Consider the following 24,051-nt stretch of genomic DNA (forward strand, 5'->3'; position numbering starts at 1 on the left):
ATGAAGGGCATGTTTCTATTCCTTCTCTCTGACTTCAACAAAAGGCCGTCATCTCATTGTTCTTTTTCTGTTGCATCCTCCCAGGTAGGGAGGATAATGCAGAAACCCACTACTACCTAAGCGCGTCCAAACTTTTGGATGACTCCTACTTTATAATTTAGAAAACATATTAAAAATATAAGTAGAGTCACACTGGTATGCAAATTGGGATTCCTGGCAACATCTCAAAAAATGTTAAGTACAGATAAGTAGTGGAGTGTTAAATCAGGTGACATTTTCATAGCTGGTAGTTTTGGATTCTTATTTAACTAAAATTAAGTAGTGTCCAGTGGAATTTTATCATCAACTATTGCATGTAAACAGTGAATTTTAACTTTTTTTTTTTTTAAACATAGGGAAGAAAAGTTCCTCTGCATGGAAAATGACATTTTTTAATATCAAACCCATTGCTCGGCATACTGTCTGATAACATTAGGGACTGAAATGCTAAATTATGTCTTCAGTTTCTATTACGTGAAGCTTTTTTTACATCTCTACCAAATTTCAGACGTGGCCTTCTATCAAGCCCAGGTGAGGTTTAATCTTCACTCTCCTTTCACATAGGACAGAACTTCTTCTTCCTCAGGGTTGGGTTATTATTATTGTTTCCAAACAGCTGATTCTTCATGCAGCTGAAAAAGTTAAGAAAACTTCTCAAAGTCCAAGGTTCTGTGAGGACAAAGAGATTTTTTTTAAAGATCGCCACTTAAAATATAAAACCAAGGGTACCCTTTGGTCAACTTGAAAATTAACTTATGTGGAATAATTGGTATTATTACAATGTCTTGTCAAGGAGAGGCTTTTGGTACTGACAAATTGTATTGAAACTCATTACCAGATAGGTGGTCAGGATGGTTTAAAAATCCTTATGTTTTAAAATGCTACTTATTTATTAAAGACAACATTTTTACTGTACCCATTTTTAGTTGGTAAACATTGATATTTTAACCTTTCCTGGTGAGAGTTATGTAATACTGTGCCTGTGACAGAATGACACTATGTCCTTCTTTGCAGTAGTGTGAATGGCCCCGTGAGCCACAGTTGGGAGACAGTCTAGCGTAATGATGATGGGCACAGACTGGGGTCGAATTCCTTGGTTCAGATCCTGACTATGTTGTTTGTTAGCTAAACAAGTTGCTTAATTTCTTTAACCCTCAGTTTCCTCATTTGTAAACTGGGGATAATAATAGTACCTGTCCTATAATATTGTTTTTATAAAATAATGCATGTGATGATTTGATAAAATAATGCATGTAAATATTTTTATAATACCTGAACACAAAGTGAATGCACATTGACTTTGAGTAGTACTAGATGTTATTGACATTTCAACTGGTTCTGAACACAGAATTTTTTTTTTTTTTTTTTTACTATCAGTTTCAAAATACTTCATATAAGAAAAAAAAATTCAGAGGGGACATCATCTTATACTGAATGCAGTAGTATGCAGTAGTTTTAACACCACTACTACATTGAAATAATCCTGTGTGTTTCTTCTCCCTAGATAATTTTAATATTCTGGAATGTTCTTAATGACCTGACTGGGTATTTTCACAGCAACTTTAAGACCGAACGCTATTTATGCAGTCATCTTTCTGTCTTGTATGGAACTCTTTTACATGTACCGGCCTTCCTGCTTCCTTGGTTCCCTTGGAAAGTCTATGAAGAAGGTGACTGGCTTAGTGCACTTCATCTGGTGGTATCATTATGTGCTTTTGATAGCACACTTACCTGTCTGCAGCAAGCCCAGTGCACATTCTTTGCAGAGACCGTCACTAGGCAAGAAAGTCGTCTTCAGCTGATTAAAGTGAAACACGTGGCCTCGCTAGTAGGATCTACCAGTATCCTCTTCTGTGGCCTCATCTCTAATAACCTGGAAATCCTGCCCAACTTTCAGTCTGTTGCTATTGTCATGGCCTTTCTCGCAGCTCTCAGCCTTTACAGTGGCATGTACTACATGAGATATTTTGAACCTAAAAGAAGCACCGAGGAAAACTTTTTCTTGGAAAGTGAACAGGATTTCACCTGGACCTCTGTTGTCTTATTTTTGAGACAAATCTTGTCCCAGAAGAACTTCTACCTTTTTCCGATAATGAGTTTCTTACAAGTCTTCCATTTAACTTTCTTAAATAACTTCATGATGATCTTTGCAGAGACTCTCATTCCCGGGAATGTTCTTTCTTCTTCCACAAGGAGTATCATGTATGGGGCAGGCTTCATTTGCCCACAGGTATGTGATAATTTGTTAAGTGACTCTTAGCCAGATGTAGTAGTACACACCTTTGAATCTCAGCTACTTGGGACACTGAGGCAGGAAGATCCTAAGTTCAAGATCAATCTGGGTAACTTAGTGAGACCCTTTCTCAAAATTTAAGCAAGGACTGGGGGTGTAGCCCAGTGGTAGGGCAGTTTCCTATCGAGGTCTTGAAATCAATCCCCAGTACTGCAAACAAAACAAAACAAAACAAAAAAACAAACAAAAAACGGTGTAATTCTTAACTGGCTGAGGAAATTAGAAACTTGATTATATCAGTAGTGTTAATAAATGGTACATTTTTTATTAAGAAACCCAAAGATCAGAGCCCCAGACATTATACAAGATTCAGTAGAAACATAATGGAAAAACAAGATGAAAAGAAAAAGGGGAAGAACCTAGTGAGAGCCTAGCAACATGGTATTTTAAACATTCAACTTCTGAATTTTGTTCCCCTGAGCTTTTCCATTTAAGCCTCAGCAGAACTATGGAAGAAAATAATGAGTGTGTAGTTTTGCTTTATGGAGGTTTTGGAGATTTCTGTGACAGTTATAGGGAAGAAGAGTCACTTGATCAAGAATCCATGGAGCCAGGTTTCAAAACACTTGGTAAAAGGTCTAAGTCCTGGAATTCCAGAGTGTTATTAAAATTCCATGGTCATGACTATTATTGTAGAGGGCATGTTCTCCTTCAAAAAAAAAAAAAATACTGGCATGCTGTTTACCATACCATTTGGACAACTAATATTTCACTACCCTTAACCTAAATATGTCCACAAAAAATATGACTTAATCTAACCTGTGATTTCATTTTCTCCTATTTTTACAAACAATAAGTAAAAACGATTATTTACATTCTTCAGGGAATAAGGAATAAGACATTCTAGATAAACTAGTTTTTACCACTTGCCAGCTGTCAAAAGTATTTGAACCATTTGGGATAGAAATAGTCTGATAATGCTATAAGTGTAACCATAATTTCTTAAGTGAACTATATAGGATAGAATTTGCCTTTCTGCTATTAGCACAAGTTCTTATTATAATAATGATAACTTATGGACTACACCAAACACGTTGTACACATTACTTCATGTAATCCTTACTATAGCTCTGAGGAGATCGTTTTCATCCTTTTTTTTTTTCCTGTTAATCTTTTTAAAAAATTTTTCATTAGTTGTTGATGAACCTTTATTCATTTATTTGTATGTAGTGCTGAGAATCAAACTCAGTGCCTCACACATCCTTGACAATCGCTCTACCACTGAGCCACGATCCCAGCCCCCTGTTCATCCTTATGGACGAGGAAGGAGAGGGACAGAAGCATCTGTGTGTCTCAAGAGGCGCGTCCTTCAGGATGCTGACTGGGCGTGGTGGTTTATCTACAGTCCCAGCTACTTGGGAGTCTGGGGCAGGAGGATCATTTGAGCCTATGGGCTCAAGAAAAGACTGGACAACATAGCAAGACCCCATCTCCAAAAAAAAAAAAAAAAAGAAGTTCTGTCTCTAAAATGTACTGTGCACACATCATTCATTTAGCAGAGTTTATCAGTGTAGTTCCGGGTGCTAATGCGTGCAAGATAGTGACGCCCTCCCTGCAGAGCACTTTGAGGTTTGCTGAGCTTTTTACTTTTTTACTCCTGGTAGCTTCACATTACTATAATGGAATACTTGAGATTAACTTGTAAAAGGCTTATTTAGCTCACAGTTCTAGAAGTTCCACTTCCAGTTCGGTTGGGCCCGTTGCTTTGGGACTCTGGTGGGGGTGATGGATGGCAATGGTGCGGAGGGCTTGATGGAGCAAACTGGCCACTTTCCATCCAGAAAGCAAAAAGGGAAAGGGAAAGGGGCTGGGGTCCCACAATCCTTTTCAAGGGCGTACCCCGCAAGACCAAGGGGCCTCCCATTAGGCCCCACCTCCTAAGGGTCCCTCCACCTCCCAACAGGGCCACACTGGGCACCAAGCCTTTAACCCCGGGGAACTTTGTGGGGCATTTAAGATCCACACTATAGCAGCTCTTAATTTCAGTGACCCAGATCAGGAAGCTGTTTGAATTCCTATCTCTACGTATTATTTGCCACAATATTTTAGGCTGTATATACCTTCTCACTTTAAATCATGTGCTTATTTGTAGTTTCTGCTCTTTACCACCTTAAAAAAATGTTCATGAAACTCCCACATATAAAAGGAGCTGACTTTTAAAGACAGCTTTATTGAGCTATGATTCATGTTACATACAATTCATTCATTTAAAGCACAATTCAGTATATTTTAGCATATTCAAAGTTGTGCAAGTAGCCCTATGGTCAAGTGAGTATCTCTCTGAAAAGAGTCAGTCAGTCCCATTTCACTCCTGATGGCCCTAAAAACCACTAAACTGTCTTTTGTCTTTATGGATTTGCTTTTCTGGATTTTCATATAAACAAAATCATATAATATGTGGTCTTTTGTGACTGGCTTTTTCACATAGCTTGTTTTTAAGGTTCCTTCATGCTGTAGTATGTAAATACTTCATTCTGTATCAATCGGTTTTCAGATGTAAATAACACAATACCACAGACTAGGTATATTTTAAATAAAAGAGGATCATGATTCTGGAGGTCCAAGATTGAGGGTCTGCCTCTGTTAATGGCTTTCTTGCTGGCAGAGTCCTGAGCAGGAACTGACTGTATTATATGGCAGGAGAGAAGAAGCCCAAGTGTGTGTCTCTTCTTATAAATTCACCAGTTACCAATCATGGAGGCTCTTCCCACTTAATATTATCAAATTCTGATCACCTCCTAAAGTCCTCACCTCTCAACACTGTGGCTGGATTAAGTTTCTACCCTCTTAACACCTCTCAATGGGGATGAAACTCCAACATGAGTTTTTGAGGGAACAAACCATATTCAAACCATGGCACATTCCTTTTTGTATGATTGAATAATATCCTGTTATATGAACATACAAGATTTTGTTTATCTATTCATTAGTTGATGGACATTTGAGTTGTTTCCACTTTTTGGTTAATGGGTTATGTTGCTATAAATATTAGTGTTAAATATTTGCATGGTCATATATTTTCATTTCTTTGGGGTATTTAAGAATGTCTAGGTCTTATGGTAACTTTATGTTTCACATTTTATGATGCTGACAGAGTGTTTTCCAAAGTGGCTACACCATTTTACATTCTCACTAGCAGTGTATAATGGCTCCAGTTTCTCCAAATCATTACAACACTTGCTATTTGTCTTTTTTATTGTAGCCATCCAGTGTGTATAAATGATATCTCATTGTAGTTTTGGATTTCCCTGGTGGTTAATGGTGTTGAACATTTTTCATGGATTATTGTACACATTCTTTGGAAGAATATCTATTTAGCTCATTTGCCCAGTTATTTACCTTCTCATTATTGAGTTGTAATGGTTCTTCATATATTTTCTTTTCTTTTTTTGTGGAGGGGTTACCAGGAATTGAACTCAGAGGCACTCAACCACCTAGCCACACCCCCAGCCCTATTTTGTATTTTATTTAGAGACAGGGTCTCACTGAGTTGCTTAGCCACCTCACTGTTGCTGAAGCTGCCTTTGAACTCAAGATCCTTCTGCCTCAGCCTCCTGAGTCACTGGGATTACAGGCATGTGACACCATGCCCAGCTTCATATATTTTCATAGAGTCTATTATCAGACTTTTTGTTAATAAAAATGTTCTCTTATTCTGTAGGTTGTCTTTTCACTTTCTTGATGGAATTGGAAAGTGTGAATCCTCTTACTTCATTTCTTTTTTCAAAATGGTTTTGGCAAATCTAGGTCCCTTGAAAATCTATATGAATTTTAGAGTCAGTTTGTCAATTTCTACAAAGAACTTCTGTGGGGTGCTGACAGGATTGCACTGGATGTAAAGATTATTTTAGCGGTATTATTGTCTTAATGATGTTGAGTCTTGGGTTGGGAATGTAGCTCAGTGGCAGAGCACTTGCCTCGCATGTGCAAAACCCCAGGTTCAATCCCCAGTACCCAAACAAACAACAAGAGCAAAAACTGACCAAACAACAACAAAAAGCCTTAATGATGTTAAATCTTCTGATCCATGAACATGTAATGTTTTTCCATCTATTTTAGATTTTTAAAAATTTCTTTTAACCATGCTGTATAACTTCTTCCTTCTTTTGTTAAATTTACTCTTAAGTATTTAGGTAGATATTTAGTGAAGACCTGAGGACTTTTATGAGTGAAGAACATAAGCTTTACTAAGTGTGTAGAGTTATGATTTTATTTTGTTGGTTCCCACTGATGTTTTTACTTCTTTTAGCTTTTAGCGATGTTCTGGGGAGAGAGCATCAGATGGTTGAATTCTGGTGCAGTGAAGGGCTGCTATGCTTCTCAGTGAATCATAATCTCTTTCCCCCCTTTTTATAGTAAAAATGGCATTTGTTGTAAAATTCCACTACCAAATCACTTAGAATCAGAACTGTTACTCATGTCCTGACCTATGTGTTCCTATGTTTCATTTACTGAGGTTTTTAAAACCAAGTTACACCTATCATTTTTTTAAAAATACTCTTTATTTATTTTTATGTGGTGCCAAGGATCGAACCCAGTGTCTTACACATGCTAGGCAAGCACTCTACCACTGAGCCACAACCCCAGTCCTATACATATACCTTTTAAAACAAAATGAGTTTCTTTATGAATTTTCTGTATCCTGCATTTTATTTTATTTTTGGTACTAGAGATTGAACCCAGGGGCGCTCTACTACTGAAATATATCCCCAGTCTTTTTTTATTTTTAATTTTGAGACAGGGTCTCACTAAGTTGCTTAGAACCTCTTGGCTAAGTAGCTGGGGCTGGCCTTGAACTTGCAATCCTCCTGCGCCAGCCTCCTGAGTTGCTGGAATCATAGGTATGTACCAGCATGCCTAGGTGTATCCTGCATTTTAATCTTAATAGAGTATGAAAAATTTCATGTCACATATAAATCTACTTTACCTTTTATATTTTATTTATTTGTATAAAGATAAGACTCCTATCTTTTTATATATTGGATACAAGAATAAAAACTAACAATTATTGCGTGCCTTATATGTTGAATATAGAGCTAGATAGAGGTGGGAGGGAAATACCTCAGGTGAAATAACTTCTCATGAGTTAAACCTAGAACATCTGACAATAAATTAACTTCTTTTATTTTGCATATTTGTTGAGATCAAGAAGCAAGCAGCTTCATTTTGATATGTGGAAATGTGTTATTCTATAACTATACACAAGAGTATAATTTTTTTTTAGTTGTAGGTGAACACAGTGCCTTTATTTTATTTTTATGGGGTGCTGAGGATCGAACCCTGGGCCTCACACATACTAGCCACAACCCCAACCCCGAGCTCTTGCTTCTTGAAAGTAGAGAATTAAACTGGAAAAAAAATCAGTGGGTGGGGGGAACCCTTATGTTTATTAAAGGACGTTTTTATTCTACTTATATCCTTCAAAATTCTCTTATACATACATTTGGGTAGTGAAACTTTTCAGGGCTAAACAATGTGCTTTTTCTATTGAGAACAAAGAGCATCTTCTGATCTTTGTTAATGTACATATGTATACTTAGCTCAAACTTTTTAGTCTAGAACAATGAACTTTTTCATTGGTAGCAAGAAATGCAGGGAAAAAAGCAAATCTATGTCTCAGCTGTCAACATGAGTCTATTGGAATTACGAAAATATGTGAGATTAGGCAGGGCACACAAGCAGAAAGAATGTAGATAGAATCATGAACTATCTTTTACTAAACCTCTGATTTTAGGGTAATATCACAGTAAGAAGAATAGTGAGATTTTTATTTATTCAACAATTGTTTGTTTTGGCTGCTGTGCATGTGCACTATGTAAGTTCTGGGCTTTAACCCTAATACATTTGGGTTTATTTTGAATTTGAGTTGAATCTTTGACTTCACTGTAATGCTGTTACTGCTGATCAATTTTTACATGATCAGTTTTAGTAAAATCTACCTTAGTATGAAAATAAATTAGGAAACCATTTCTTGGTTAGTTTGTTTTATAGAAAGTAATAGCAAATTTTGTTAATTATAGAATATTAATATCCATAGTCAATTTTTAAAAATATGTATGGATCAAAGCATGCCAAACCAAGAGAGTATTAGTGGTGTATTTCAATTGATACTATAATTCAGAAGCAAATTTATTTCATAATGAGAATATTTTGTCATCAGCAAGAGTAAGTAGGTATAATGGGGGAGTTCTCTTCTTAACATAAAGTCAAATCTGTTTCCATTTCAGTGCCTTGTCCTTATGTGTCAGTCCTGGCTGAAGAAATTTGGTTATTATAAGATTATCTTAACTTCTTTCTACCTAGAAGGAACTGTTTCCATTGCCATGTTACTTCTGGGACAGTATTACTATTACTGTTTGGCCTTTTATCTCATTATTATCAAGTAAGTAAATGCTAGTTCCAATCTCACACCAGATCTTGCCATTCACCCTTGCAAGCAGTGAACATCTTTGATGGGAACCCAGTTTAATCTTCATTTCTAGGCTGGACCATTGAATTCTGCCAAATTGTTTGAATGCTTGGATTTTTGTGTGTTTGTTTGTTTGTTTTTGGTACCAGGGATTGAACCCAGGGGTGCTTAACCACTGAACCACATTCCCAACCCGTTTTATTTTGAGACAGGGTCCTGTTAAATTGCTTAAAGCCTCCCTAACTTGCTGAGGCTGGTTTTGAATTTTCGATCCTCCTACCTCAGCCTCCCAAGCTGCTGGGATAACAGGTGTGCACCACTATGCCTAGCTTAACAGTTTATTTTTTGGAAGATATTTCACACACTAAATTTTGTAGTAAAGTTGAGTTTCTTTTTGGTAACCTATTAAAATGCAGCATTGTATAAGTGCTGCTGACAGGTATAAAGAAGCTGAGATTTTATTCCTCCTTCAACTCTTTTTCCTGTTTCTTCTTTTTTCTAATTTTTGATTAACAAATAATAATTATACATATTAATGGGTTTATTTTGAGATTTCAATACATGTATAAAGAGGGCACACTGATCAAATCCAGTCTTCCTCTACTCACACTTTTCTTTATGGCTGAATAACATTCCATTGTGTGTGTGTGTACACACACACACACACACACACACACATATATATTACATTTTCTGAATTTGTTCATCCATTGATGGGTACTGAGGCTGATTTCATATCTTAGCTTTGTGAATAATGTTGTAATAAATTAAGGTGTGAGGAATTTCTTTGGCATGCTGATTTTATTTCCTTTGGATGTATACCCAGGAGTGAGATAACTGGATTATTGCTATTTCTAGTTTTAGGCTTTTGTTTGTTTTTGCAGTGTGGGCTTGCCATATTTGCTAGGTTGGCCTCAAAAGTGCAAACCTCCTGCCTCTGCTTCCTGACTGGGATTATAGACTCACACCTGCCCTGCTTTATTTTTAGTTTTTTGAGGGCATCCATACTATTCTCCATACTGGCTGTTCTAATTTGCATTCCCACCAGTAGCATATGAAATTTCCTTTTTCTACACATCCTCACCAGCATTTATGTTCTGTGTTTTTGACGATAGCTTTTCTAACTGTGGTGAGAAGATATCTCATTGTAGTTTTGATTTGCATTTCCCTGAGGACTAATGATACTGAACAATTTTTTTTCCATATATTGTGGCCATTTGTACTTGTTTTTTTAAGAGGTATACACTCCGATCATTTGCTCATATTTCAATTGGATTGCTTGGCTTTTGTATTGTTAAGTTTTTTTTTTTTCAGTTCCTTATATATTCTGGATATTATTCCTTTGTCAGATGAATAGTTAGCAAATATTTTCTCCTACTCTATGAATTTTCTTTATACTGTTGACCCCTTCCTTCCTTCCTTCCTTTTCTTTCTTACTGTGCAGAAGAAGCTTTCTAGTTTGATTAGTTTGATGTAATCTCATTTGTCTATTTTTGCTTTTGTTTCCTGTGTTTTTGATGTCATATCCAAGAACTCATTGTCTTGAAGTGTTTCCCCTATGCTTTCTTGTATAGTTTCATGTCTTATATTTAGCTCTTTGATCCACTTTGAATTGACTTTTTTTTTGGTATCAGGGATTGAACCCAGGGGTTCTTAACCACTGAGCCACATCTCCATCCCTTTTTATATTTTATTCTGAGACAGGGTCTCACTAAGTTGTTTAGGGCCTTGCCAAGTTGCTGAGGCTGACTTTGAACTTGCAGTCTCCTGCCTCAGCCTCCCAAGTGCTGGGATTACCAGTGTGCACCACTACTCCTGGCTTGAGTTGACTTTTTGCACAAGGTAAGAGTGAGGGGCCATGTGTCAATCTTCCGCAGGTGAATATCCAACTTTCCCAATACCATTTATTGAAGAGACTATCTTTTCTCCATCACATGTTTTGGGTGCTTTTGTCAAGAATCAGCTGACAGTTCCTCCTGTTTCCGCAATCTCCTTTCTTCCCCAGGCACCTACTCCTCCCTCACCCCAGACATCTTGAATTCAACTAGTCCAAATCAAGGATCTTGCCCCATCTGCTCTTTTTGTCTTTGTTCACCATTGTAGGAAAGGACTTCCCCATCTGTCTAGTTGCCCAAGTCAGGGACTGAGAAATTGTTCCCTTCTCTCTGTGAATTTTGACACCTCCATCTGACACCTCCATCTACATCACTGGCGTTTCATCTCTAACATGTCCTGAATCCATCCTTCTCTGTTCTTTCAGCTCAGGTCCTCAATGTCGCTTACATAGAATGCTGTTGTAGCCTCCTTGGGGCCCCATTGCCTCTAGTCCCCAGCCCCTCTAACCCCTTCTCCCAAATTGCTTCAGAATGACATGTCGTCCTTTCTTAACAACTGGATAGCTTTCATGATATATCCAAATGACATGAAGTTCTTTTTTGCAGGCTCTCTTTACCTTTCTATCCTCTTTTCTTGTTATTCATCCCTTTATGCCGTATTCTCCACCATAGGGAAATACTTTGAAATTTCTGGTTCAGACACCTCTGTGTCTCACAGGTGCAGCTTCCTGTGTTTGCAAATCTGTCCCTCATTTATTGCCTGGCTCCTAGAGTTTTTTTGTTTTGTTTTTGTACCGGGGATTGAACCCAGAGGTACTTAACCACTAGCAACCTCCCCAGCCCTATTTTTATTTTTTTAAATTTTGAGACAGGGTCTCACCAAGTTGCTTATATGCTCCCTAAGTTACTGAGACTGGCCTCGAACTTGAATTGCTGGGATTACAGGTGTGTGCCACCACACCCAGCTCCTGTTTGCTTTTTTAAACTTAAACTTTTCTCTCTATTTTATTCTGTTATCATAATTAAAATGTTATGTGCCTATTTACAGTTCTTAACATATTCTATTTTTGATATTAAGAGAAAGCTGATGAAATTCCCTGGAAAGTTTTATTCCTTAGAATCTATTCACAATTTAAGCAGATGTAATAAGCAGGTAGTTATTAGGGAATGGGAAAAAGCATAAAAATGATTTAAAAAGTCCTATGTGAAATTAATTACTTTTAGAATAGAATTGCATATATTTGAGGGATAGAAGTATGTATTTAAGATCTCTTTACTTTTATAGTATCCAATTTCATTTTTTTCTTTCTTGCAAACCAAATGTCAAGTTTTATTTGATGTGTTTTTTAAAAATAACAAAATCTGTGCCTCCTAGTTGTAAAATGTTCATATGTGTACATTATTTTAATTTTTTTCTAGGGTGATTGTGCAGGCTTCTTTTTGTTTATTTATCCTGCCACTAGCTGACCTGGTTGATGCAGATTTACTGAAGTTCAATAGGCAGTAAGTATGTTTATTCCGAAATTAGCTACAAAAGTGTCAGATGCAGGCAGGATCTATCAGAGTCTCTATATCTCAGTTATATTAACATATAAATCACATACAAGAGAGATGTTCATAAGAGGCATGATTAGGAACTTGGGAATAGAAATATTATAGGATATTCCTGTTTGTTTGCCCTGGGCAATTTCTCTCCACTTGTGAAAGGACATCATGAGTTTTATCCCTCAGGTCCACATAGCCAATGTTACAACAGGGTTAAAGCTCAGAAGTAAATTGAAACCTCAGTTAACTCTATGTTCTACATCTTGCAATACACAGCAGACTGTAAGGTAAAGTGACCTGTGCTCTGTGACATTTTAAGAATTAAAATTAAAAGAATCAAGCTTCATCGTATCCTTTCTTATTTGAAAAATCTAAGATGATGATAACAAGTTTTGTTCTTTGGTAGGTTATAAGTATTTTAGGTCAGCTGTAAAATTCTCTTGGTTGACAAATATTTTCTGATATATACCTTGTTTTGCACATTAGAGAGGAATGAATTATTTTATGTTAGCTTTTTTGTTAGCTTTGTAGAAACATACAGCACCGTCTCTCTCTCTTTTTTTGTAATGCAACCTAAATTGAGAAAGAGTTTTGTCCACTGCTGGATCTCCTCTTTATAAATGATTCTTTTCCTATTTCACAGTCCTGTTGCTATGCCATAATCATATCAATAAGCAAGCTGATGAGTGCCTTACAGTTCAGGACCATGTCCTCACTCTAATGACCCTCATGCTTAGAAAAATGACAGACGCAGAAGACTATTTTTCTTTAAAAAAAATGAATAAGTGCCAGGTGCAGTGGTGCATTCCTGTGATCCCAGCAGCTTGGGGGATTGAGGCAGGAGGAGTTCAAGTTCAAAGCTTTCCTCAGCTATTTAGCGAGGCCCTAAGCAACTCTGCAAGACCTGGTCTCTAAATAAAAATATTAAAAGAACTGAGAATGTGGCTCAGTGGTTAAGCACTTCTGGGCTCAATCCTCAGTATAAAAAAAAAAAAAAAGATTCAGTTAACAAACAACAACTTTAGCAAATGTCTTACCCCTCTCAATTTCTCAACTTCTCCTCCTCTTCCTTCTCTTTCTCCTTCCTTCCTTCTTCCCTCCCTCCCTCCCTCCCTTCCTTCTTCCCTCCCTCCCTCCCTTCTTTCCTCCCTCCCTTCTTTCCTTCCTTCCTTCCTTTGTTCCTTCCTTCCTTCTTCTTTCCTCTTTCTTCTTCTTTTTTTGTGCCAGAGATTGCACCCAGGGGCACTTACCCACTGAGCCACATCCACACCATTTTTTATTTTTAGTTTTGAGATAGTGTCTCCCTAAGTTGCATAGGGCGTTGCTGAGTTCCTGAGGCTTGTGATCCTCTTGCCTCAGCCTCTGGGATTACAGGTGAGTGCCACCACGTTTGACTCATTTTTTTTCTTTCTTTTTGGTGCTGGAGATTGATCTCAGGGCCTTGCACAAGATAAGCATGCACTGTACCACTCAGCTATACGCTTGGCCCACAAATTCTCTTCAAATGAGATATATTACAAATAAATAAAACATTTCGAACAGCTGGAAAAAGAAGGGCACCCACATATGCCAAATGCCAACGTGCATAAGCACCATATGGCTCTTTACTCGTTCACATCTAACAGCACCCTTAATGTTGTTGACGCGACAAATATTTATTGATTACCTCCTATGTGTCAGGCCACGTGGGAAAATCTGGGGATACAGAGCAGCAGGTCTTGTAAGAGACTCTCCAGATTCCCTGATACTCTTTGTTTCTCCTAAATCATGCCTATTTATGTGCATGTATGCTGTATGTTGGTGACTGAGTGACTATTTGAGGTTACCTGCGCTTTCCTGTCCCATGATTCAGTTATGCCCTTAACAAGAATTAGTGCTTTTTATTTCAAATCTGTTAATGTCAGATATGCTTGTAATTATGATTACAAGTAATTATGATTATAATTACTCTTAGTTTTATAAACTTAGGAAATATAGGTATAAAATTAAAACTTTTAATTTTTTTATTTTTATTTTTTTGCTGTAGCCAATTGTCCTGATCATGTCAGAGAGAAAGGTTTTCTATTATAGTGGCAAAACACATGTAACCCCTGCCCTTGTGGCTCATACAGTTTTGTGGGGGAGACAGACTGTAGTTATATTGCCAATTGTCCTTATTTCCAAGAAACTGAGACCATTCATGGATTGACTTTTCCAAGTTAACATAACAGGAGAACTCAGAATCAAATCCAAGGTTTTTCCATCAAATCAAACTTTCTCCAATTCTCTGACCTTGGTTCGTTCTCTCTCTCTCTCTCTCTCTCTCTCTCTCTCTCTCTCTTTCTTTCTTCTCACTCTTTCTTTTTTTCTCCTCTTCCCCATTGTTTCTTTTTTCTCCTCCCTATTAGCAAGTTTTCCATCACTACTTGACAAGACTTAATTTTATCCAATTAACCACACTTAATTTTTTGATGTGTCATGATTATAAAAAAAGACCACATGGCAGGATTCTTATTAGGAATCCACTAAAGTAATCCTTGAGGAACTTTGGACAGAAAGACTTAAGTGTGACTATCAGTTCTTTCTTTTATACATTGTGTGGCTGTGGATGTTTTTGTCTGTTCTCTCATCTCTAAAAGAGGGGTGGCAAAATCTTTCTCATGTGATTGCTGTGAGGTTTAAATTAACTAATATGTAGAGCTCACTTACTACAGTACCGTGCTCATGTAGCTCTCACTGAGCATGTAAGAGGGCAGCTGTCTTCTTTTTGCATCTTAGTTAAGTTCTTCTAGGTCTATAATCCTCACAACTAAGGGGTTAAGATTTTACAATTACTCGGCTATTTCTATTTTTGTTTACTCAGCATCAGGAGAGAACTCATAGTGAAGAGGTCCTTGGTACATAGATGTATACCTATGTACTTACATGTATAAAAATGTGTATACATGTCATCTGTGTGTGGTAAAGGCCCATATAATCTTTGTCTGTTCCAGATCATCCCTTTGCTCAGTGATTTTTGGCATCCATGCTCTGTTTACCAAGCCTGCTCAGTCTTTAGCTCCCATGGCGATCCTGTGGAAGCTGAGGGAGTATGGGTATGGGAACTCAATCAGCAGGTAAAGTAACGAAACCTTTGAAATCACATAAAGGAAATAGGAGCACAAACCCTGCCTTTCACATTAATTGCTAAGCTGTTGTCTTGAACTTTGGATATTTGTTAGTCATGAACTCATATCTCCAATAAGCTAAGGCACTTTATTAGGAGTATCTTTAAGTATTGACTATTATTTAAGTTGTATATACCCTACATAATTCATTCTAAGCTATATATTAATGGCTTTATCTAAGTCATTCATTCATTATTATTTAATTTTACCAAAGGTTTTAAGGGTTTGTTCTTATAGGCCAGGTACAAAGGTACTGGGAATAGAACATAAATAAGGAGCCTCTAAGGGACTCTGCAGATTACAAAGAACTGTGATAAGGGACCTGTCAGAGGCAGAACGGGCACTGTGGTAATGCAGAAGAGGTCCCCTCCTCGGTCTGCCTAGGACCAGGGAGCTCTTCACAGGAGATGGGGCTGTGGAGCTGAGTTTGGGGGACTGAGTTGGATTTCCCCTCCTGAATGCAGAGGAAATGGAATCAGCATGGTGAAGATCAGGAGGCGTGCGTGTGCTCTCAACCAGTCGTCCATTTATTCATCCAATGAATATTGAGAGTCCCCCAAGTCCTAGGCCGTATGATGCAGTAGGGAGGCACAGCAGTGGAGGGAGCAGCAGCGTCTGCCCTCCATGAGGTGACATTCTAGAGGGAGGGAGGCAGAGTACACTAGATGATGATCAGCTTTTGGTGAAAATTAAGTCAACAGGGAGATTACGAAGGTTGGAGAGGGGCTCATTAGTAAAGCGCTTGCCTAGCATGGGTGAGGTCCTTCGATCCTCAGCACCACATAAAAACAAAAAAAAAACAACAACAACAAAAAAAATAAAGGTTAAATTAAAAAAAAAAAAAAAAGAAAGAAAGGTCGGATTTTAAAAGAGGAGAAGGGAGAAGGCTTCACCAAGTTGACATTTGAAAGACCTGGAGAAACCTGGGAGAGAACCATGAACATTCTCTGGGGAAGAGTGTTCCTGGCAGGAGACACAGTGGAAAGGCTCTGAGGTGTAGCTGGCCTGGCTTTCTAGGTTTGGCAGGGAGGCCAGGAGGCTGGAGCACAGTAAGCAAGCGAGGACACCGTGATGTGGGAGAGGCCAGGGCACACAGGGTCTTGTGGTCCTGCTTCGTTATTTTGGCTTCACTGGGAGATGGATGGTGGTGATTGATTGTCTAGACCTTTTCTAGAGCAGCTTTAGGGTCATAACAAAATCGAGCAGGAAGTGCTGAGTTCCCACATATCCCCTAAATTACCTCACTTGTATCGCCTCTCCCGTTATCAGCCCCCCTTATCAGAGTGGCACTTTGTTACAGTTGATGTAACATTGACACATTGATGCACATTGACATATCCTCACCCAGTTCATTGTTTACTTGAGGGTTCCCTCCTAGAGTTGTATATTTTATGGGTTTGCATAAATGTATCATGGCATATATCAACTACTATGATATGATTCAGAATATTCTCACTTCTCTAACAATCCTCTGGGTTCTGCCTATTTATCTCTTCCTTCCCACTTAAACCTGGCAACCACTGATCATTTTATTGTCTCCATAGTTTTGCCTTTTCCAGAATGTCATGTAGTTGGACTATGATATAGTATGTATGATATGTATGTTTTTCAGTTTTGTTTCTTTCACTTCATAATATGCACTTAAGTTTCTTGTACACCTTTTCGTGCCTCGGTAATTCATTGGTTTTTGGTGCTGCATGATATTCCATCGTCTGGATGTGCCATAGTTGATCCATTCACTTGCTGGAGGGTATCTCGAGCTTTGGAAACTGTGAATAAAGCTGCTGTAAATATTGGTGTGCAGGTTTTTGTGTAGACATGAGTTTTTATTTCATTTATATAAATGCCAAGGAGCATGATAGCTGAATCTTAAATAAGAGTATGTTTCTTCTATAAGATACTGCCAGGCTGTCTTCCAAAGTGGCTGTACCATTTTGCGTTTCCACCAACAATGAATGAGAGTCCTGTTAGTGCACAACTACGCCAGCATTTGCTATTGTCAGTGTTCTGATTTGGGCCATTCTAATAGCTGCACAGTGGTATCTCATTGTTTTAATTTGAAATTCCCTAATGATATAAGATATGGAGCATCTTTCATACACTTAATTTTGATCTGTATGTTTTCTTTGATGAGGTGTCTGTCCAGGTGTTTTCCCCATTGTTTAAATCAGGTTGCTCATTTTTTTCTTTTTTCTTTTTTTTGGTACCAGGGATTGAACTCAGGGGCATTAACTACTGAACCACATCCGCAGCCCTATTGTGTATTTTATTTAGAGACAAGGGCTCACCGAGTTGTGTGCCTTATCATTGCTGAGGCTGGCTTTGAACTCTCGATCCTTCTGCCTCAGCCTCCCAAGCTGCTGGTGTTACAGGTGAGTGCCACCATGCCCAGCCAAGGTTGTTTATTTTTTATTGCTGAGTTTTAAGAGCTCTTTGTATATTTTGGCTAATAGTCCTATATTTCTTTTGTAATTATTTTTTCCTGGTCTGTGGCTTGTCTTCTCATTCTCTTGGCAGTGTCTTTCTCAGAGCAGAAGTTTTTAATCTTAAATTCAACTCATTATTTCTCTAGTAGATTATACCTTTGGTGTTGTATCTCATTGCCACACCCAAGGTCACCTAGAATTTCTCCTATGCTATCTTATAGGTGTTTTATAGATTTACATTTTACATTTAGGTCAAGGAATGTTAGGGTTTGGATGTGAGGTGTCCCCTAAAAGCTCACGGGTGAGACAATGCAAGAAAGGTTGGAAGAGAATCTATTGGGTTATAGCCTTAATCTAATCAGTGGATTAATCCCTGATGGGATTAACTGAGTGGTGGTAACTGGAGGCAGGTGGGACATGGCTGTGGGGTATATATTTGAATCTGGTGAGTGGTGTCTCTCTTTCTCTGCTTACTGATCTTATGTGAGCTGCTTCCCTCTGCCACACCCTCCGCCATGATATTCGGCTTCACCTCATGCCTCAAGGATTGGAGCCAGCCTTCTATGGACTAAGACCTCTGAAGCTATGAGCCCTCAAATAGACTTTTGCTCCTTTAAAATTATTCTGGTCAGAACTTTTAATCACAGCAGAGAAAAAGCTGACTAAAACAATGATCCTTTTTGAGTTAGAGTTCATGAAGAGTATAAGAGGTTTGTTTGTATCTCTGTTCGTGTGTGAATATCTGTTGTTCCAGCATCATTTGTTGAAAACACTCTTTTCTTCATTGTATTGTCTTTGCTTTGCTTCTTTGTCAAAGTTAAATCGACTGTATTTATTTGGTCTATTCTGTTCTTTCTTCTCTGTTCCTTTGATCTATTTTTTTTCCCCACAAGTACCAGACTTTTTGATTACTGCAGCTTTGTCCTAAGTCTCAAAGCAGGTAGTGTCAGTCCTCCACCTTTGTTGTCCAATATTGTCTACTGTTGCTTCTCTGCGTAAACTTTGGAATCAGTTTGTCAACATCTACAAAATACCCTCCTGGGATCACGTTGAAATCTATAAATCAAGTTGGGAAGAATTGATGTCTTGTTTTCCTATCCATGAACATGAATTATCTCTCCATTCAGTGAGCCCTCTTCTTTCATTGGAGTTTTGTAGTTTTCCTCATATAGATCTTGCATGTATTTTGTTAGACTTGTACTTAAGTGTTTCATATTTGGGGGCACTATTACAAATAATATAGTATTTTCAATCTAAAATCGCAGTTGTTCAGGAAAGAGATTGACTTTTTTATGTTAATCTTGTATTTGGCAACCTTGCTGCCATCATTTCTTAGTGCCAGGAAGTTTTGTTTTGTTTTTGTTTTTGTCAATTCTATAGGATTTTCTACATATGCAATGATTTATTTGTTCTTACAAACTTTCCTTCCAGAATTTCATTTTGAACATTTTCAAAAATAAAAAATTTTGGAAAAGCTGTATAGTGATTACATCTAGATTTGACTGTTTACATTTTACTTCATTAGTTTTATCACATTTATCAACATAAACCATGTATTTAACAATAAAACCCTCTTGGTTTTTTTCTCACAACTTTTCATTGTAAATAATTTTAAACACACAGAAAAGTTTAAAGAAAAATACAAGGAAATCCATATAGACTCTTTAGATTCAATAGTTGTTAGGAGTTTGTGCACATATGCTTTATCTATATCTATTTGTGTGTGTGTTTGTATGTGTATTTTGTTTTTTAACCATTTTAAGCCAAGTTGCAGATATAATGGCATGTTACCCCTGCTAATTGAGCATGCATCTCCTAAGAGCATTCTGATTGGAGAATTTTGGATTCTACTTACTTTTTTTTTTTTTTTAAAGTTGTCAATGGACCTTTATTTAATTTATTTATATGTGGTGCTGAGAATTGAACCCAGTGCCTCACACATGCTAGGCAAGTGTTATACCACTGAGCCACAACCCCAATCCTTGAGTTACTTTTTCATAGCATTCTTGATACTGATGTGTTCATTGTATACTGAAGGGAGTTGAGGGAAGACTAGAGAACCTGTAGGTTAGTGGCAGGTGTTTTATCATGTTCCATGGCTACCAGAGGAAGTTGAGGCTGGATAAGAAATTGAGGATTGGGGGCTGGGGGTATAGCTCAGTTGGTAGAGTACTTGCCTCACAAGCATAGGCCCTGGATTCAATCCCCAGCACCACCAAAAAAAAAAAAAAAAAAAAAAAAAAAAAATTGGGGGTTGGTTTAAAAAAACCTGCATGCTGGATTTAAAAGATCTTTATTAAACATATACACCAGGGTTTTTCCCAAGTGATGACTTTTATTTGAGTACTTTATGCTCTATTATGTACTTAATATTTTTCTTTAAATTTATTTGAAGTCATTTACTTAAAGTCTTAGTTGTTGTAAGCAAAATATGTGTGAAATCATTCATTTGGTGAGTTTCACTTTTTCTAACACAAAATACCTAATTGTGAAAAATAAAAAAAAACTGTTGTGCATTGCCTGTAAACCACCAGGTGCATTACCAGGAGTACAGATGCTGTATTTTGTTAAAGATCACTCTAGCTAAAGATGTCACTGAAGACATTTTAGCAGGAGGAGGACATGATGTGAATTTTGTGTTAGGCACTGTGGCAGTGATTGGAAAGAAGGCCTGGAGGAGAGCAAAAATTGAAAGCTGTAGCTACTAGTTGCCTACCATGTAACAGGCAGTTCCATATGAAGGTAGGTAAAGTAGTTTACTGCCCACCGGGAGCCTCCAGTCTGCCTCCCATCTGGGAGACAGCATGAGTTAATTGTAGCCCAGAGAAGCGGATACTATGATTAGAAGGATATATGAAACACAACGGTGGCTTAAAGTGCCATGGTTATCACTACCTCAAGAAGCCTCCACAGAGGAAGAGTTGTCAGCTGTGACACATGTGACATGTCTGGAGGCATGTCAGATCGTCTAATAGTGGAGCTTGAGAGGTGCAGACTTGGCCCTGAAAGGAAGGGAGCATCGCTAACATTAAACTCAAGAGTGCTAACTAACGTCAGGGGCCTTTTAGATCAAGCTGCGGCCGGGAGAACGCTTGGAAGGGAGGGTAGCCAAGTAGCAGAGAAAGAACCAATGGAAGACGAAGACCAGAGGAGTGATTTTGTAGAATTGCTGGTGTGGGACTGCGCTAAAGCCCCCTAACAGGGAGGGTGAGGAGGAGGCTGACGTGAGAGAGGTTAAGGAGTTAGAATCAACAGAATTTGGTGATCCCTGATTATAGCCGCAGAAGTCACAATCGGGTAGCTGTGAGTAAATAAATGCGAAGGAAGTGGGCTGCTCTGGATCACATTCCTTCCATAGACTGTGAAGGAGCTCCTTCTCAGTTCCAGCTTCTCCATCTACTAGTGACTGTTTTCCACCTGCACTGGGGGAGCTGCTTGAAGTCCAGGTGGCATTAAAGGCTTCGAGCAGTGTTGTAGTAGAAAACCATGTGGCTGGGTTGGGGAGATAGCTCAGTCAGTAGAGTGCTTGCCTTGCAAGCATAAGGTCCTGGGTTTGATCCCCAGCACCGCAAAAAAAAAAAAACAAAAAAAAACATGTGGCTGAAAGGGGACAGGAACAGATGCAGGTAGAAGACTCAAGGCCTTTAATCTTCTGTTAGGGCTTGTTCACTGATCCATGTGACAGCAAGGGAGGAGGAACTTTTCTCTCTGAGTTGTCTTTGTCTTCTCAAAGAATATAAAGATCCTAAAGTAATAGTTCTTAACCTTATTGCACATTAAAATCACTTGGAGCTTGAAAAAGCCCAGGTGCCCAGGTTATACCCGCGACCAGTCTCTGGAGGTGAGATGAGGTGTCAGTATCTTTTTCTTTTTCCTTCCATATTTTTTTTTTTTTCAGGTGTCGGTATGTCTTAAAGCTCATTGACTTTTCCAATGTGCAGCCAGTGTGGGGAACCTAGAGATTGTCTGCCTTGGAAACAGGCTCTAGGGACTAATTCTTGCTGGCTTGATAAGGTGACACGTTGGCAGCTGGACACGTTGGCAAACTAGTTTCATGGCACCATAAGCATTTTTAAAGGTATAAATAGGGAGCACCGAAGGGTCATTTATCTTTGAGTGATAATAAAATCTTGACATCTGGTGGCCTCACATAGCTATTGTAATCTGAAAGTATCTGACTAAAGTCCAGAGGCTAACTGTATACTTAACAGGAACAGAGAGTAGGGTGAGATTCACCAGTGTAAAGAATTTGATGTGTGGGAGGGGAAGCTCACTTGAAATGAATTATATACTTGCAAGTAAGTTTTCTAATATCTGGTTATGATTTTACTGTTACACAGAATTGTGTAGCCAAGGGGTATTATTCTTCCCCTTGCTGTTTTCAAAATATATTCTGTGATTTATTAGTACATTTAGTTCTACAGGGCAGATAATTTTACTATATTTAGTAGATCTATTTACTTCTTAGTGATCCACGTATATACTGACCGGGAGCCAGTAAATGTAGTAGTTAAGTTTGTTACTAATGGAGATCTAAAACTGGGGTACTTGGGCAAGAAAACCAGCAGAAATCTTTTCTCATTGGGATTAGGGACTTCATGAGGTATAGTTAGAAATGATCATCAATTTAAAATTTTTTTTCTAGTTGTAGATGGATGGACACAATACCTTTATTTTGTTTATTTTTATGTGGAACTGAGAATCGAACCCAGTGCCTCACACGTGCTAGGCAAGCGCTCTACCACTGAGCTATGACCCCCTAGTCCTTCATCAATTATTTTATACACATAACTTCTAAAAATTACAACACAAGTTCACATTTTTCACAAAAATTGGCCTTTGAAATTCTAACATTATAGAATTTCCTTCTATCTGGCCAACTAAGCATGTTTGCATTCTTCTTTCAGCAAGCCTTCATGGAATTCCTATTAGGTGTTAAGCTGAGCCAGGAGCTGCGGGGAGCCAGGGTACAAAGAGTCAAAATATTTTATCCCTCTCTCTCCTTGGGAGCTTACATGGCATTAGTGACAGAGGCAGAAGGGTAGGTCTGGTACAATGAGCTAAGTCCAGGGTGAGATAAGCAGCAAATGCGGAAGGAACACAAGCTTGGTGCTTGACCGCTTGTTACCCGTTTCAATACACTGTACCCACTCCATGTGCTAGCAGCGTCTGTAGTTCTGGCCAAATTCCTGCTGCCTGACAGGAGATTCTAGAATCGAAAGATACATTTTCACCAGAGGCCACAATCTGCACATTTACATATTGAGTTTCATGTTGATAAGTTGCAGGTAACCTAAATTAAATGTATTACTTAAGAAATACTGTTTATGATCAGTTTTTGTATATAGGCATTTGCTTTTGTTGTTTTCAGTGCTGGGGTGGGAACTGAACCTAGGTTTCTGCGTGCTAAGCAAGTGTTCTACTACTGAGCAGTACCCCACCCCCGCCAAACAAATTTTTTCTAAAACTTCATATATAATGCTTATATATGAAGCATTTCTTTTGCTTGTCTTTTGTCTGAAAGCTTCTCAATAGATCCTTCCAAAAATTATATTCATGAAGAAAGCTTAGAAAGTGACTTTTCTCTTAGTGACATAGTGAACAAAGAAAAAGATTCAAAATGAATTGTCTCAAGGAGAATCATCTACAAATAAAAAATAATCTCAGAGCTTTGTCTTTCAAGTTATGCAAATATTCTTGGTGTTGACTTACATATGCCTAGTCATTATGATAAATACTAAAACTGCTTTTTTTAAAGCAAGAATTTATCATAGAGATTGACTATAGTAATAGTGTTAGGACTAATGTGGTGGTTTTATGAACTGTTAAAGATGAGATTGCCTTGGAGAAATGGGTTAGTCTTAGTACTGATGAATTTTGTTCTTTCATAATTATCAACTCAGCATCATGTTGTTAACTTTGCTGTACTTCTGAAATGCTTATTGTAAATTTCTTTATTAATGTTTTTGCATTTTTTCCAGTAGTAAGGATCTACTCCAGGGGCACTCAACCACTGGGCTACATCTGCAGTCCTTTTTATTTTTTATTTTGTTATATGGACTTGTTAAAAATGCCCGGGTTGTCCTCGAACTTGCAATCCTCCTGCCTCAGCCTCTCAAGTAGTTGGGATTACAGGTGTGAGCCACCATACCTGGCTAATGTTTTCGTATATTCTTGATCTATGAGTCCATTGAAATACCTAGTCTTGCCAAAGGGCAAAAAATAGTTAAACAAGCAAACAAATAAAAAATTAATAAACACTCTTCTCTGAAGAGCCTGCTATGGATCACTAGAAGAACTAGAAATAGTAGCAGTTAGCACATTCCATATGTTCTGTCTCAAATGTTGTTCTTTGGTG

General features: G+C 38.0%; 1 protein-coding gene across 7 annotated transcripts in view; it reads left to right on the plus strand.

Moving 5' to 3' along the window:
- Positions 1-274: 274 nt before the first annotated feature.
- The window catches only part of METTL9 (methyltransferase 9, His-X-His N1(pi)-histidine), a 93,550-nt gene continuing 69,773 nt past the window's right edge, over positions 275-24,051 (plus strand). For 3 of the 7 annotated variants that reach the window (XM_079120419.1, XM_079120420.1, XM_079120421.1), the window contains exons 1-5: positions 275-570; positions 1,544-2,269; positions 8,560-8,714; positions 11,996-12,079; positions 15,094-15,216. In XM_079120419.1, coding sequence (XP_078976545.1) covers positions 484-570; positions 1,544-2,269; positions 8,560-8,714; positions 11,996-12,079; positions 15,094-15,216 — 1,175 coding nt within the window. In that variant the 5' untranslated portion in view covers positions 275-483. The remainder of the gene's footprint in view (positions 571-1,543; positions 2,270-8,559; positions 8,715-11,995; positions 12,080-15,093; positions 15,217-24,051) is intronic. The other 4 variants (XM_079120422.1, XM_079120423.1, XM_079120412.1 and 1 more) reach the window with 4 other exon arrangements.

This window comes from Sciurus vulgaris, assembly GCF_902686455.1.
Source record: "Sciurus vulgaris genome assembly, chromosome: 18".
Classification (NCBI taxonomy): domain Eukaryota; kingdom Metazoa; phylum Chordata; class Mammalia; order Rodentia; family Sciuridae; genus Sciurus; species Sciurus vulgaris.